This window comes from Thamnophis elegans, chromosome 12 (genome assembly GCF_009769535.1).
Source record: "Thamnophis elegans isolate rThaEle1 chromosome 12, rThaEle1.pri, whole genome shotgun sequence".
Classification (NCBI taxonomy): Eukaryota; Metazoa; Chordata; class Lepidosauria; order Squamata; family Colubridae; genus Thamnophis; species Thamnophis elegans.
The window spans coordinates 3,599,156-3,616,155 of NC_045552.1; the positions used below are offsets into that span (position 1 = coordinate 3,599,156).

Consider the following 17,000-nt stretch of genomic DNA (forward strand, 5'->3'; position numbering starts at 1 on the left):
GACCAATCCGAGGGCCGCAGGGAGATCCGACTGTTGCGCCTTCTTTCTCCTCCCCCGGTTGCTACTCTATAGAAACGAGTCATTTCCGCTTCCGGGGGAAAGGAGCTGCGACTTTGGCGCAGGGTGAGGAGGGGTCTCTCCTGTCCTTTAAGCGGGCGAGGGCAACCGGCGGCCGGGGAGAGGCCGTTTCGGAGCCGGAGGACGGGGATGGGGGGTGGGGGGCGGAGAAGCCGCCTGGAGGGTCTGAGAGCCCTCTTGGCACGGTTTCTCTCGGCCTGAGAGGCCGTCGCCTCCGCGAGTCTCTCTTTCGGGGACAGGCGAGTGAGGGTTCCGTAGAATCCCCCGCTTTTATAACCAGAGGTCTCCCCTTCCCCTAAAAAATGCCTCATGTCCCCGGTTAACAACGAGCCCCATTTATCTTCTGGAATTGGAAAGGAGGAGGAGGGGGGGAGCTGCAAGAATCTTGAGGACTAGCACCCCTTTTTGTAAATGAGTGGCAATGTTTTCTCTGACTGCTGAAGTAGAGAAGCTGTAGAGATCCTTAAAGGATGATTGAAGTGTTTTCTGTTAGGGGTGGAACAGTCCTTCCCCTTTTTTATCCTTAGTCGGATCTCATTTTTCCCCTTCCAATCAATCAATGAGAATAGAGCTGGAAGGGACCTTGGAGGTTTTCTAGTCCAGCCCCATGCTCGAGTAGGAGACCCTATACAATTTGAGACAAGTGGCTGTCCAAATCTCTTCTTCAAAACCCCCAGTGATGGAGCAGCCACAACATCTGGAGGCAAGCTGTTCCACTGGTTAATTTTCCTCACTGTCAGTGAATTCCTCCTTAATCCATCAATAGCTTCCATCCATTGTTTTTTTGTCCTGCCTTCAGGCGTTTTGAGAATAGGTGATTCCCCCCCTTAAATATTGGAATACTGCTATCATGTCCCCTAGTCCTTTTCCCTCTAGACTAGCCAAATCTGCAACCATTTTAGTCTCCAGTCCCCTAATTATCTTGGTTGCTCTTCTCTGCCCTTTTTCTAGAGTCTCAACCTCTTTTTTGTAATGTGGTGACCGAAACTGGATGCGGTATTCCAGATGTGGCCTTACTAAAGCTTTATAAAGCAACTTCACGTGATTTTGATTTTATGCCTCTGTTTAGACAACAAGGATTGTGTTAGCTTTGCACCTTCATTCCTTCCGAGGTTGGTAAAACAGGACCAGATTGTTGGGAGCAATATGCTTACTTTCTAAACCACTTAGCGCTCTACAGCACTTTGAAGTGGTATACAGGTAGTCCGAGCACAATTGAACCCTGAATTCTTGTTGCTAAGTAAGATGTTTGTTAAGCGAATTTTACCCCATTTTTCAATCTTGCTTGTCACCGTTATTAAATGAATCACTGCAGTGGTTAATGAATCACTGCAGTTGTTAATTTAGTAACACAATTGTTAAGTGAGTCTGGCTTCCACAGTGATTTTGCTTGTCAGAAGGTCTCAAAAGGGGATTGCACGACTCCAGGACACTGCAGCTATCAAGATGTGGCCTGCAGCTGTCATAAATGAGTCAGTTGCCAAGTGCCTGAATTTTGATCATATGACTATGGGAATGCTGCAGTGGTCATAAGTCTGAAAAATGGCCACAAGTCACTTTTTTCAGTCCTGTTGTAAACTTTTGAGAGGTTATTGAACAAACTGTTGTAACTTGAGGACTACCTCCATGAGTCTAAGTGCTATTGCTATTTATTGCCAGTGCTATTTTCTTTATACGTGCATAGAAAATATTTTGCTTAATGATGAGGATTGCTGGGTCTGTTGTATTACTAAAGCATTGTTTCTTAAAGTGTGATCTGAGGAGCCCTGGAAGGCCTCAGGATTCAGAGATCCTCAAAATTATTTGCCAGCCTATGTTGAAAAATGCAGTATTAAAAGCACATCCGATAATTGTGCGAAGCAGTAGTGGCAGGGAATGTGTCCATTTTAATGTATAATGTGATAAATATCAGTCAATGTAAGTGATAGAACCCAAAGTTCTTTTTGGGGTCCTCTATAATTTTTAAAAGTGGGAAGGGTTTTCCTGAGAGGAAAACAGTTGAAGAATCACCCTTGCATTACCTTTGATTGTTGCAATTGTAATTTTGAATAAAATTTCTATTAAAAAAAAAAGAATTCCCATACCTGCAATAACATTTGATGATACTCTTTGTATGTCTGCCTAAAATCCTTGGGAGAAAAACTGCCTGTCCCTCAGCTAAATTGCGAGCTATTTAACATTTAGATTAAAAAAAAATTATAGCGTTTACATTTTTTGACTTCCTATTTATTTAGGGCTCCTTTCATAGAGGGGGAAAAACCCTTAATTCACTGTGCTTGGAGAAAAAGAGCATCCATTTTGACTTCTCTCAAGGTCCTGCTCTCAGTGAGTATCGTTTGTGTGTGCCAGATCCCATCTCTTCTTTTATTTATCTCCAAAGTTTTTTTTTTACTGCAGTACTTCCTAATTTCTCAGTTCATTTTTTTAGTTTGCAGTATGTGACCTACTTAAAATTGTTGGGTTATTTTTTTTTAACATGGAGTAAATTATCTACCTAATTCAAGGAAAAGGCAAGTGAAAGAATTCCCATATATGACTTTCAACAAGTGGAATCTGCTCAAGGCAATTCATTTTATCCTGTCTTGACATTGCCAAATGGTTTGGTAAAATCAGGTATCCAGAGATTCTGGAACTGATCTGTCTTCAAGGGGTGGTAGAAACTGGAAGGAAGTAAGGCCTGCATAAGAACCAGTGGTGGGTTGCAGGCGGTACGCCCCGGTATGGGCGTACCGGAGCCTGCCTGGAGCACCGGATACTGCCCGCCCACCCGTGCTCCTTACCTGTCTTTAAAGTCCACGTCGCGTACAGTGCCTGCGTGATGCTCCGCCGAGCAGCTGGACCATCGCGGAGGCGTCGCTGGACGCTAAGACGCGTGCACTGCGCACATCCATGTGTTTTCCTCCCCAGCCCCCCACCCAAACCCCACCCCTCCCAATCTTCCCTCCCCCGACTTCCCAGAACCAATGCAGGGTATAAGTTTTTAACAAAATATTCTAAAATAAACTTAAAAGTAAAAGATAATATCCTCTATCATTTGAGCTTTAACTCCTCTTTGCTAGGCTAACTCTAAACAGATTCTTTGTTGCCTCAGTCATAAGCTATCTGGAATTTCTTAGCCCCATATTTATTTTGAGTATAGTCAATCCATCTTCTCCACTCCAATTTATATCTCTCATTGGAATGGTCCTTGAGATATGCTGATATTTTAGCCATCTCTGCTAAGTTTGTTACTTTTAACGTCCATTCTTGAATAGTAGGCAATCTTTCCTCTTCCAGTATTGCGCCACCAACAGTCTTGCTGCAGTTATTAAATGCAAAATCAAGTTAGACTCTATAACTGTATAATCAATAATTGTACCTAACAAAAAAACTGAGGGGTAAACTTTATCCTTTTTTTAAAGAACATTTTGCATAATCCGGTTCCACCACAAAACCGCGCTCGTCTAAACCGAGTCCAACTAAACCGCGTAACTGACGTCATCAACAGGGCAACAACAGCGCGGAGACAGACACGCTGTAAACCATAAACCTAAAATTAACCCCTAAACCTAACCCTAACCCTTAACCTAACCCTAAACCTAACCCTTACCTTAAGTTGAATCGGCTTGCTTTCAAAGCGCTATTTAAAGCGCCCTTCTTTCTCCGCTGGCTGTTGTCGCCCTGTTGATGACGTCAGCGACACGGTTTAATCAGCGCGGCTTAGTCGAGCACGGTTTTGACAGATTACGGCATAATCCACCATATTTTTATCCAAGCAGCTGCATAAAGCAGCTGGTCCGAGCAGCTGGACCATCATGGAGGCATCGCTGGACGGTAAGACGCGTGCACTGCACGCATCCATGTGGACAACACCAGGCCCTTTCCAACCGTACCGGTTGGAACTGGATCTGGAACCCACCACTGATAGGAACTCACATGGTGGATTTCATTTTCACATAGATGTTTGATTTCTTGCAAAAACAAATGTTTAAATTCTGGTGAAACGCTAGATCAGGGGTGTCAAACTGGATGTCTTCGAGGGCCAGATCGGCATTGTAGCTCTCCCCGGGGCAGCCCCCTGCACCGTATTTGGCCAGCAAAGTGTTGCAGGAGGTCATCCAGGCCGAAAACGGGCCATGCAGGGGCTATTTCCAGGCTGGCCCACAGGCCAGATTTAAGCACCCTGCAGGCTGGATCCGGCCCGCGGGCCTTGCGTTTGACATCCCTGCTCTAGATTCAGTGTTTTCAACTTGGCAACTTGAAGATGTCTGGACTTCAACTCCCAGAATTCCCCAGCCCAGCAAATGCTGGCTGGGGAATTCTGGGAGTTGAAGTCCAGACATCTTCAAGTTGCCAAGGTTGAGATACACTGATCTAGATGCTTTTACTTTGTCATTTCTGCCAGGCATTCAGGGTCTGATGTGGTATCCGATATGATTAATAATCAACTAATATTTTGGTAGTTGGAGGCTGGGACGCAGTGTGAAAAAATTGCTATGTTAGGTTTTGTTATATTTCCCCTTCCTTTTTTTCCCCCTTCCCCCTTAATGCATGGGCGTGCCTCTTTCCTCACCCTGTGGAACAGCCGGGAGAAAAGCAGGATGTGGCACGAAGCTCGAAAACATGAGCGGAAGCTGCGGGGGATGATGGTGGATTACAAGAAAAGAGCGGAACGCCGGAGAGAGTATTACGAAAAGATAGTGAGTGTCTCTCTCCTTGGTTCGTTTTGGGAGAATGCCTTGATGTCTAACCGCCTCCCTCTTTCAGAATTAATACTCTCTAAGAAATGGGTTGAGATGTTACATTTTTCTTGCGAACAGAATTTTATGACAAATGGAGAGCGAATCTACGTGGCCCAGGATAATCTGCGTCAGTCACGACTAAAAAAATGACACACAAGGGGCATCCTATAAATGCCACACACAGAACAGCCCAAAGTACACACATTTGCTAGAGAGAAGTTCCCTGAAGATGGGCTCCAGTACGAATCCGAAAGCTCGGAAGGCTAAACCTTTGGGTGGTGACTGACACAGATCGGATCCTGCAGAATTTTCTGACGTTGAATATTTTGCAGAACTGATGATGTCAACAATTTTTTGCCACGTCTGCATGAACATACACTGTGGGAGGGGAATATTTATGCTTATTTATTTATTTATTGTAAGTTGGAGTTGGATCAAGCGTTGGTTTGGGAAAGTCACCTGTGGGCTTTCTTTCCTTCCAGAAAAAGGACCCAGCCCAATTCCTGCAGGTCCATGGACGTGCCTGTAAGGTGCACTTAGATTCGCTGTGGCTCTTGCAGCTGAAAGTCCTGTGAATATGTGAGTAGTTTGCATTTGGGACCGAGGAAAAGTAGAGCAGTGTGTCAGCGTTGCAAATATCATCCAGAATTAAATCAGAGTCCAAGGCATAGCTTTCATCGAAGTTCCAATTTAATAAGAGAGACATGTTGGTACGCACTGTGGAAACCCGAATCTGAAAGCTTCCTGGGGTTCCCACCCAGTTGAAAGTTCAAAACCTTGCCCCCCCACGCCCACAACTCCATCACATGGTCCAATCTTCCATTGCCACACTGGCATCTCCACCCATCCACTTCCGGTCAGGTGCAGAGGCGCGGAGACAAAAGATGACCTTGGGCTTCTAGAAAGGAATGTTTTATTTCGACAACACATTTTGCTCCTTGCTTTCCCCACCTCCCAATTACCCCACTAATGAAACAGCATTGTATTTGTATTTGTATTTTATTATTTGTATTTTATTATTTGTATGCCGCCCTTCTCTGGGAGGACTCAGGGCGGCGAACAATTCAAGGGGGAAAAAGGGGAACATAAAATACAAATACAAATAATAAAAGTAGACAACAGTCGCACAAACAACATGTTGAGAGGGGAGGGAACTCATCACCCCCAGGCCTGCCGGCAAAGCCAGGTTTTGACGGCTTTCGGAAGGCCTGGAGAGAGGTGAGGGTCCGAATCCTTGCGGGGAGTTCATTCCAGAGGGCCGGAGCTGCCACAGAGAAGGCCCTCCCCCGGGTAATAGCCAGGTGGCATTGGCTGGTTGATGGCACCCGGAGGAGGCCAACCCTGTGAGATCTAATGGGTCTGTGGGAGGTCATTGGCAGCATGCGGTCTCTCAAGTACCCAGATCCAATACCAGTAAATAGAGAGCGTGGCAGGCCAAAGATCCTAAAAGGAGTATGCCTGCAGGCCTGACACAGTGTTTCCAACCTAGGCAACTTGGAGCTGTGTGGACTTCAACTCCCAGAATCCCCCAGCCAGCAGCTCTTGATAAGAATAACATTGGGTGTTGTTGTTTTTTTTAAATGGTGTTGTGTCCTTGCAGGATGCCTTGGCAGGGGGATACCAACAACATGATTGATCGGTTCGATGTACGGGCGCACCTGGATTACATTCCCCATGTATACTCCTCCTCTGCTGAATCCAATGTAAGGCATCTGTTCCTTTTTTCCTCTTCCCCCCCCCCCCCTATGATGCTGGAATGGACAGCTCCTTGCGTCAGTTGAGAAGAGAGCTTGGCTTGGCTTCTGAAATATTTTGATTGGGAAGGAATAGCTCTTTTGTAATCTGACTGATGGATTCCTTGAAACTGTGGCTGGGCAATAAATCACGACCGATGGTGTTTGTGCCACAGGCCCAAGCAGAAAAATTGCAGTCATTTGGCTGACATATCAGAGGCGAATAGGATTAGAAGAGAAACAGAAAAGGGAGAATAGAATAGAAAATAAGAGAACAGAGGATAGGATAGAATAGAAGTAGAATAAAATAGAATAGAATAGAGTAGAATAGAATAAAGAGAATAGACTAGAATAACAGAGTTGGATGGGACTTTGGAGGTTCTTCTAGTCCAACCCCCTACTCAGGCAGGAAATATTATATCATTTCGACAAATGGTTTGTCCAATCTCTTCTTTAAAAACTTCCACTGTGGAACTTCACACTTCTGGAGGCAAGTTGTTCCACTGATTCTTCAGGAAATGTCTCTTTAGTTCTAGGTTATTAATGTTTTCTGGATATTAATGTGATGTAGGAACCCAGTTCTTGGTATAAACAACATGGCCTTTTTGGGTTTTTTTTTTGGGGGGGGAAGTTAACAAGGGGAGTTTTGTCACCCCATGATTTTTGGAACTGGGGTGCAGCTAGGAGCAGCACAAGGAAGATCCGTTCTGTCAGTCTTTGTGTCCTTTTCAAAGACTTTCTTTGCCTGACTTTTTGTATGCTTAGAATTTTAATTCTGGTTTTTTTTCCCCCCTCCCTCTTGTGCCCGCAGCTCTCCCGAGCAGGAATCTGACGAAAAGAAATGCAACTATGAGAGATACAGAGGACTTGTGCAGAACGATTTTGCTGGCAGTAAGTCCTCGATTTTTCTTGCCCTGCTGTAGAGCACAGAGGTTTAAAGAATGGAGGCTGTTTCTCTCCTAGCTTCTCTCAAATGTGTTCCTCAAGCCAACGCCTAGATTTTTTTAATGCATTTTAATCCGTAGGGTTCATTCGAGTCAGCCTCAGGGCAAGGTTGAGGGAAGGATTGCAGGCATCCCTCAACTTACAACCGTTCACAAGACCCGTCTTGTTTATCGGGAAAGTCAAGCCTGCTTTTGCTGCCCTGGGTCCAGCTTTGGCAGGGATCTCATGGGCTTCCTCTCCATCCCTCTTTGGCAGTCTCAGAAGAACAGTGCCTGTATCAGATCTACATCGATGAGCTGTACGGAGGACTCCAGAAGGCCGAATGAGGACGGAAAAAAGAAGTGAGTAGCAATGAGGTGGACCGACGTGGGACGTCTTGGGTGTGATTCAGTGGTGGGTTTAAAAATTGTTCGAACCTACTCTGTGGGTGTGGCCTCCTTTGTGGGAGTGGCTTGCCACCATGGTGACCGGATGGGAGTGGCTTGCTGCCCATGTGACCGGATATGAAGATGCCGACGACACTTGTCAGAAACCACCTTAAATTACCTCACACACAGCACTGGCATGCATAAGAATATGATGTAAACTTGTTTTTAAAAGGCATCTTTGGTTTGCATTGAAACAACTTCAACACACGCAATGTTCTGACTGCACCACAAACGCAGTAGTCATCCTTACCTTCACGGAGGCACTGAGTTTATAAATAGGAGCATGATAGTGTAGAATAATCATATCCAAGGACCAGGGGTGGGTTTCAAAAAATTTTGGAACCTCTTCTGTAGGTGTGGCCTGCTTTCCGGGTCCACTGGTGGAACCTCTTCTAACCAGTTCGGTAGATTTGACGAACCGGTTCTACCGAATAGGTGCGAACTGGTAGGAATCCACCTCTGGTGTGATTCCCACCTTTTTGTGAATTAGTATAGCCCAGGGATTGTCAACCTTTTATAACCTACCTCCCACTTTTGTATCTCCGATAGTAGTAAAATTTTCTAACCGCCCACCGGTTGCACAGTAATGGTGATTTTATGAAAACCTAATTAAAAATTTTAAATAATGCTATGATTTTTTTTAAAAAAGTCAATTAAATTAAAAAAAAAAAGGAAAGTGTTTCAGTATTGGACAAAAACCCCTACCGCCCACCATGAAAGCTGGAATGCCCACTAGTGGGCGGTAGGGACCAGGTTGACTACCACTGGTAGGCCTTTATTGTCATTGTGCATCATATACACAGCAAAATTGGTTTGTGAATTCTCTGTGGCTGCTCCGGCCCTCTGGAACGATCTCCCCGTGGAGATCTGGACCCTCACTACCCTTCCGGCTTTCCACAAAGCCACTAAGACCTGGCTGTTCCGGCAGGCCTGGGGCTGATGAGTTCCCGGCCCCACTTAATCTGTTTGTGACTGTTGCTCTGTTTTTAACTTGCTTGTTTTGTCTCTTGTTTGTTTCCCCTCCCCCCCTGCTTGTTAGCCGCCCTGAGTCCCTCGGGATAGGGCGGCATACAATGCAATAAATAAAATGAAATGAAATGAATTGAGGAATTGCTCTCGGGGGCTCTCTGAGCTTTCTCATGGACGTTTCATTGCCCAACTAAAGAACATCATCAGTGCGAGGGGTAGAAGACCCAGCACAGACCTCTGCTCTGGCGACTCCAGGCAGCTTGTTGAGAAACATTCTTCTGTGCAGGTTGGCGGAGAAGAAAGCTTCCATCGGCTACACCTACGAGGACAGCACAGTGGCAGAACTTGAGAACCCGTCTGAGAAGCGAGCAGAGGAGGATGATTCTGAGGAAGACAGCAACACCGATGAGGACGAAGTGATCCCCCGACATTGGTACACTTTCAGATCATCAGATCATTGGATGGGGAGGGCGCGCCAAACTTTGGCTGTCTTATAGCAATAGCAGATTTATTTACCACTTCATAGCTCTTTTACAGCCCTCTCTAAGCGGTTTACAGAGTCAGCCTCTTGCCCCCCAACAATCTGGGTCCTCATTTTACTGACGTCAGAAAGACAGAAGGCTGAGTCAATTTTAAGCTGGTCAGGATCGAACTTCTGGCTGTGGAAGGAAGGAAGGAAGGAAGGAAGGAAGGAAGGAGGATATATAGAGGGAGGAAGGCAGGCAGGCAGGGTGGGAGGAAGGAAGGAAGGAAAGAAGGAAGAAAGGGAGGATATATAGAGGGAGGAAGGCAGGCAGGGTGGGAGGAAGGAAGGAAGTATATATGGAGGGAGGAAGGCAGACAGGGTGGGAGGAAGGAAAGAAGGAAGGAAGGAAGGAAGGATATACGGAGGGAGGAAGTTAGGCAGGGTGGAAGGAAGGAAGGAAAGAAGGAAGGAAGGAGGATATATGGAGGGAGGGAGGAAGGCAGCCAGGGTGGGAGAAAGGAAGGAAAGAAGGAAGGAAGGATATATGGAGGGAGGGAGGAAGGCAGGCAGGGTGAGGAAGGAAGGAAGGAGGATATATGGAGGGAGGAAGGCAGACAGGGTGGGAGGAAGGAAGGAAAGAAGGAAGGAAGGAGGATATATGGAGGGAGGAAGGCAGGCAGAGTGGGAAGAAAGGAAGGAGGATATATGGAGGGAGGAAGGCAGGCAGTGGTGGAAGGAAGGAAGGAAGGAAAGAAGAAAGGAAGGAAAGAGGATATATGGGAGGAGGAAGGCAGGCAGGGTGGGAGGAAGGGCACTAGCATTTATATACCGCTTCACAGAGCTTTCCAGCCCTCTCGAAGCGGTTTACAGAGTCAGCCTCTTGCCCTCAACAATCTGGGTCCTCATTTGACCCACCTCGCAAGGAGAGAAGGCTGAGTCAACCTGGTGAAATCTGAACTTCCAAATTGCAGGACAGCCGGCAGTCCGCAGAAGTAGCCTGCAGTTCTTCACTCTAACCACTGTGCCATCTCGGCTCTTAATGTTGCTTTCAGATGTTGAAGTGGATGTAGACGAGCTGAACCAAGACCAAGTGGCTGATCTGAATAAACAGGCGACAACTTACGGGATGGCCGAAGGAGATTTTGTCCGGTAAGATTTCTCTCCCTCTCCTCCTTTTTGGGGTGAATTCCCGAGAAGCTTAACACACAATACAGAGGGAGTCCTTGACGTAGGACCACGATGGAGCCCAACATTTCTGTTGCTAAGCGAAACATTTTGTTAAGGGATGGTTTGTTCCGTGTTACGGCCTTTCTGGCCGCTGTTGTTAAGTGAATCACTGCGGTGGACAAGATAGTAACACAGTTGTTAAGTGAATCTGGCTTCCCCATGGACTTTGTAAGAAACCAGAACACAGGAACCGTCGTAAAGATGAGTCAGTTGCCAAGCGTTCAGATTTTGATCACATACAATAACAGAGTTGGAAGGGACCTTGGAGGTCTTTTAGTCCAACCCCCTGCCTAGTCAGGAAACCCTGTACCAATGGCTATCCAACATCTTCTTAAAGACTTCCAGGGTTGGGGCATTCACAACTTCTGGAGGCAACTTCTGTTCCACTGATTAATTGTTCTCACTGTCAGGCAATTTCTCCTCCGTTCTAAGTTGCTTCCCTCCTTGATTAATTCCACCCATTGCTTCTTGTTCTACATGACCACGGTGTAGTCTATGTGTGCTGTATGGGTTGCAATTGTGACAAACAGTCCTTTCACTTTTTCCTATGACGTTGTAACTTTGGTTACTAAATGAAATGTTGTAAGTTGAGGACTACCAGTACTAACAATCAAAGCAAATCGATAGTAGATAAAAGTCAACGGAATTCAAAGTGGGTTGTACTCCGATCTCTTTGTTCATGAAGTAATTCAAGGCTGATGACGTGTTTGACACACCCTCGTACCCTCACCACCGTCCAGGCCTTCCGCACAGCCCTTAAGACCTGGCTAGCCCGTCAGGCCTGGGGACAAAGATAATTGCCCCTCCCGAATGATGAATGAATGTTGCTTATTATTTTACTCTATGTATTGTGTGTGTCTATTGTTTGTATATCCCCTCCCCTCATTTTATGTAAGCCGCCCTGAGTCCCCTCAGGGAAAAGGGCGGCCTATAAGTATTAATAAATACCAAATACCATAAATACCCACCCTCTCAGGCTCAGCCTGGTCACCCCAAATCTCTACGGGTACCCCCGTAGGTGGGTGTGTCAAACACGTCATCAGCCTTGAATTACTTCCTGAACAAAAGAGATCGGAGTACAACCCACTTTGAAGTCAGCACCCCCTTTTTCTTCAATGCCCTCTTTTTCTTATTCTGGAAGGATGTTGCGGAAGGACAAAGAGGAGGCGGAAGCTATCAAACACGCCAAAGCTCTGGAGGAGGAAAAAGCCATGTATTCGGTAAGGAAATAGGAATAGGACAGAGCAGCACAGAGTAGAAATTAGAATAAAAATTAAGACAGGAGAAGAGAGAACAGAATGGAATAGAATAGAATATAGAAAATATAGAATAGAATAGGAATAGAATAGAGTAGAAAATAGAAATTTAGAATAGAATATAGTAGAATAGAATAGAAAAGAAAATAGAAATTTAGAATAGAGTAGAAAATAGAAATTTAGAATAGAATAGAGTAGATTAGAATAGAATAGAAAATAGAAATTTAGAGTAGAAAAGAATAGAATAGAAATAGAATAGAAATAGAATAGAAATAAAATAGAAATAGAATAGAAATAATAAAATAGAAATAGAATAGAAATAGAATAGAAATAGAATAGAAATAAAACAAGAATAGAATAGGGATAAGGATAGAATAAGAGAATTGGAAGGTACCTTGGAGGTCTTCTAGTCCAACCCCCTGCTTAGACAAGAAACCCTCTACCATTTCAGACAAATGGTTGTCCAATCTCTCCTTAAAAACCTACACTGACATCCACAACTTCTGGTGGCAAGTCGTTCCACTGGTTAATTGTCGCCCTTGTCAAGAAATTTCTCCTTAGTTCTAGGCTGGGCGGGGCCCTGGCTGTTCTCTTCATTGGATGGAGAGGAGATCATCTCCAGTGCTTCCCACTTCTGACTCATCTAAAATCCTCCCCGATGCAGGCCCAAAATTGGGGGACCTCATTCCCCTCATCCACGGCTGGTAAACCGGGGAGCAGTGAAGATAGGCCCCATGAGAGCCTGGGGCCTTTCTTTGGTCTCTCAGACGTGCCTTTTCTTCCAGGGCCGTCGCTCCCGGCGGCAAAGGAGGGAATTCCGAGAGAAACGTTTGAAAGGCAGGAAGATCAGCCCTCCGAGGTAGGCCTTTTGGAAGTTGGCCCCATTCCACTGTTTTGTTGCCCTTGAGTCCCTGGGGGGGGGGGCGGGTGGAATTCCCAGGATCTCTTTCTGGTGAGAGACAAACCCTAAGATGCCATTCATAAGTGGAGGATTATCTGTAGAACGATGCATTTTTTTGTCAAGAGGCCACTGGATTTTCTTGGTTTTTCTTTGAAGACGACAGGGACCAGGAGCATCACTCGGGTGACCCTGAGGACACAGACAAGCCTCCAAGTGGCCTCAACGACCCTCTCAAAAGGATGCAAATGACCAGCTGTCTGCAAGGAGCATCCTTCCATTCCCCACCATCTGGTCGGAGCTGAAGAAGCTTCTTGGAGGAGAAGCGAAACGTCTCGAAAAGGAAAACCAAAAAGTCCAGTGTGGTATAAACCAGCATCAACCGTTTTTCCTCTGGAAATCCATTCCTGCTCCCACACCGTTCCAAGGATGTTCGTCCCAAATTGTGTAGCTAAAAGTCTGCAGGGACTCTTCGTCCTCCAGGTCATGGTTGTCCCAAAGCTGCTTTCCCCCCCCCCCCCAAGACGCAACCGGACTTTCTGTTTTTTCTTTGAAGATGTTTCGCTTCTCCCCCAAGAAGCTTCTTCAGCTCTGACACGACATTGGGGAATGGAAGGATTGACGCTCCTTGCAGACAGCTGGTCATTTGCATCCCTTTAGAGGGTCGTTCAGGCCACTTGGAGGTTTCCCTGTGTCCTCGGCAGTGGTGGGATTCAGCCGGTTCGCAGCTATTCGAGAGAACCGGTTGGTAACTTTCTAAGCAGTTCGGAGAACCGGTTATTGGAAGAAATTTTAATTTTTTCCCCCCACTTTACAGGGCTAATCCTGTAAGGAAGGCTGGAAGGAAACATTCTGGTCTTGTTTCTAGCTTAATTTTTATTTTACCCTGCTTACAGAAACTGCCTTTCTGGTTAACCCTCATTGCATTGTAACAGCTAAGGTGAAGCGCCCATCAATGTGAGTGATGTTGAGTTGGCTACGCCCACATGGTCACATGACCACCAAGCCCCACCTATCCTGCTGGTCATCAGGACAGAGAACCGGTTGTTAAATTATTTGAATCCCACCACTGGTCCTCGGGATCAGCTGAATGGAGAGCTAGCTTAATAGTGGAGATATATATATATATTTTTAAAGGCATTTTCTTGCACTGGGGGTGAAGTTACTGCGGAAAAGAAAGGCAGGGTGCTAGAGTTCAGTTTTGCAATCCTTCTGCGACGCAGGGCGGACTTTCCGTTCTCACCATCTTCTCTCATTACAGTTACGCTCGGAGAGACAGTCCCACCTATGATCCCTACAAACGGTGAGTGAAGACAGCCGCTCTGCTTTTGGGGTGGGCTGGGGGGAACCCCTCGTTTCTCCTGTGGAACTGCAAAGCTGTTTGTGGCTTCCTAGAGTTCTATTTGCATTTAATTTGAAGGACAGTCAGAAAAGGGGTGCGTACATGTGCAGAAACAGCCTGGCCTTGAAGGCAGCAAATATAATATAATCTTCCTTATATTTTAAAGGGAAAACCTGAAAAAACAAAGGATGGCTTGAGGTTCTCCTTACCAGAATGCTATTTTAGTCTGTTGAAGGTTGAGGCTTACTTGAATACCATTTGTGGGGGGCCCTTAGTGCTCTCCGAGGTGGTTTTCTTGCAGAGACGTTTCATTACTGAACTAGGCAATGCCCTCAGTGCTAGAAGGGAGTTGGGGTTTTGCTCTTCGTTTTATATACTTATATACCAACCTCTTGCCCGGTCAGGGTTGGTGAGAATATTCTTGGTGGTTCTTTGATTAGGCAGCTGTTGTTAGGTTGTTTATCTCTGTTAGTAGTTCCTTGATTGGGGAGTTGTTTGCTTGATTGTTGGCCTGGTGTCACTCTCCGTTCGTATGGCTCTTGATTGCTGCTCAGGGAACATGTTGGTCACTCCCACCGACGCTGACTGGGCAAGCTACTAATATTTAAAAATAAGAGCAAAGACCACTCCTTTCTAGCACCAATGATGTTACTTAATTTGGTAAAGAAAAGTCTGCAAGAAAACCGCCAAGCTCAGAGACCAACAAGGATATCACAATAATCTCCTCCTCCTCCTCCTCCTCCTCCTCCTTTTCCTCCTCCTCCTCCGCCAACATTATACAAACCCCATTTTTCTCGTAGCACTGATGATACTAGCTAGTTGGGTTATGAAATGTCTGCAAGAAAACCACCAAATTCAGAGAGTACCAAAAATCCCAGAGTTGATGTCATTTTCCTCCTCCTTCTCCACCACCACCACCACCACCACACAAGCCCCACTCTTTCATAGCACTGATGATGTTAGCTAGTTGGGTTATGAAATGTCTGCAAGAAAACGACCAAATTCAGAGAGTACCAAAAACCCTAGAGTCGATGTCATCATCCTCCTCCTCTTCCTCCTCCTCCTCCTCCTCCTCCTCCTCCTCCACCACCACCATCACCACACAAGCCCCACTCTTTCGTAGCACTGATGATGTTAGCTAGTTGGATTATGAAATGTCTGCAAGAAAATGACCAAATTCAGAGAGTACCAAGAACCCCAGAGTTGATGTCGTCGTCGTCCTCCTCCTCCACCCCCCCACCACCACCAGACAAGCGTCCCTCCGGCCGGGGAGCCCTTTCGTAGCACTGATGATACTAGCTAGTTGGGTTATGAAATGTCTGCAAGAAAACCACCAAATTCAGAGAGCACCAAGGACCCCAGAGTCGATGTCATTCTCCTTCCCCTCCTCTCCCTCCTCCTCCTCCTCCTCCCCCTCCTCCTCCCCCTCCTCCACCAACACCACCACCACCACCACACAAGCACTGATAATGTTAGCTAGTTGGGTCCTGAAACATCTGCAAGAAAACCATTCAGTTCAAGAGAACACCAAGGACCCTTCATTTCAACCTGGTGTCTACTAAATAACTTCTCCGGGCTGGGATTAGCCCCCCCCTCCCCCCCGTTCTTCCTTCTCCAGTGATCGCCTTGCCTTCATCCCACAGATCCCCCTCGGAATCCAGCTCCGAGTCTCGTTCCCGCTCTCGCTCGCCTTCCCCCGGTCACGAAGAGAAGATCACCTTCATCACCAGCTTCGGGGGCAGCGATGAAGAAGCCACTGCTACTCAAGCTGGGGCAGCCGCTCGGAAAACGCCCCCCCTCAACAAGCCACGCTCCGGCCAAGCGCAGCAGGGCAACGTTGCGGCAGGTCATAGCGCCTCCTCCCGGTCGGTAACTTTCGCACCCGCCTGGTCTTTCCCAAACCTTAAAGCAGAGACCCTTCTGGGGTCAAAGTTCGAGAGATTGCTTTTTTTGACATCAATCCTCCCCGAATGCTTGGTCTGGTTCCCGGCCGTGTTAGGGGAGCTGCGTGGCCATTGGTCACTCCGGCAGTCCAATCTTTGCCCGAATGATCCTTTCATGATGGAATCCGGTCAGGGATCAGGAAAGCGGGGGGGGGGGGGTGGGGGTGGGGCGCTCTTGTCCCATGAAAGATCCTGGGACAGAGGTCTTCAAACTTGGCAACTTTAAGGCTTGTGGACTTCAACTCCCAGAATTCTCCAGGCTGGAGAATTCTGGGAGTTGAAGTCCAGAAGTCTTAAAGCTGCCAAGTTTGGGGACCCCTGAATTAGAACATCTGTTGATTCTATGCTTTACACCACCCCTAATTCCATCAATCAGAATAGAGCTGGAAGGGACCTTCGAGGTCTTCTAGTCCAACCCCCTGCTCAAGTAGGAGACCCTAGACCAGGAGTGAGGAACGATGGGCTCTTTTATGACTTGTGGACTTCAACTCCCAGAATTCCTTAGCTAGCATGATTAGCTCAGGAATTCTGGGAGTTGAAGTCCACAAGCCTTAAAAGTTGCCAAGTTTGGGGACCCCTGACCTGGGAGGTTTCTTATACCCAACCGTAGCTTCCTGAAGAAGAGACCAAGTCTGGGATCCTGTTTGGCTGCCTTAACTTTGTAGAGATCCTTTTGAATTACGGTTGGGAGATTCCTTTGGCCTGGGAAGTTGGTTTATTGCAAACTAAATCTCAGCATTTTCCAACGATTATGCAAACAATCGCTGCTCGCTCTTCCCACTATCATTATTACTCTACCGATATAGTACCTTGGATCTGCCTTTTAAAGGGCCAAGCTTTCTGATTAGGCTTACAGCTAGTCCTCGACTTACGACCAGAATTGAGCCCAGAATGTACATTGCTAAGTGAAAAAAAAATGGGTGAATTTGCCCCCTCCCGTTTTACGGCTTTTTGCGAAACGGAATCACTGCCGTTTTTAAAATTTGTAACACGG

General features: G+C 46.4%; 1 protein-coding gene across 1 annotated transcript in view; it reads left to right on the top strand.

Moving 5' to 3' along the window:
- Positions 1–2,317: 2,317 nt before the first annotated feature.
- CLASRP (CLK4 associating serine/arginine rich protein) overlaps positions 2,318–17,000 on the top strand; it is a 30,745-nt gene continuing 16,062 nt past the window's right edge. Inside the window, 16 exon segments of the mRNA XM_032227574.1 lie at positions 2,318–2,403; positions 4,643–4,757; positions 5,282–5,339; positions 5,342–5,378; positions 6,400–6,475; positions 6,477–6,502; positions 7,344–7,423; positions 7,733–7,791; positions 7,793–7,818; positions 9,161–9,296; positions 9,298–9,307; positions 10,393–10,489; positions 11,709–11,787; positions 12,609–12,682; positions 13,983–14,024; positions 15,707–15,928. Coding sequence (XP_032083465.1) covers positions 4,659–4,757; positions 5,282–5,339; positions 5,342–5,378; positions 6,400–6,475; positions 6,477–6,502; positions 7,344–7,423; positions 7,733–7,791; positions 7,793–7,818; positions 9,161–9,296; positions 9,298–9,307; positions 10,393–10,489; positions 11,709–11,787; positions 12,609–12,682; positions 13,983–14,024; positions 15,707–15,928 — 1,121 coding nt within the window. The 5' untranslated portion in view covers positions 2,318–2,403; positions 4,643–4,658.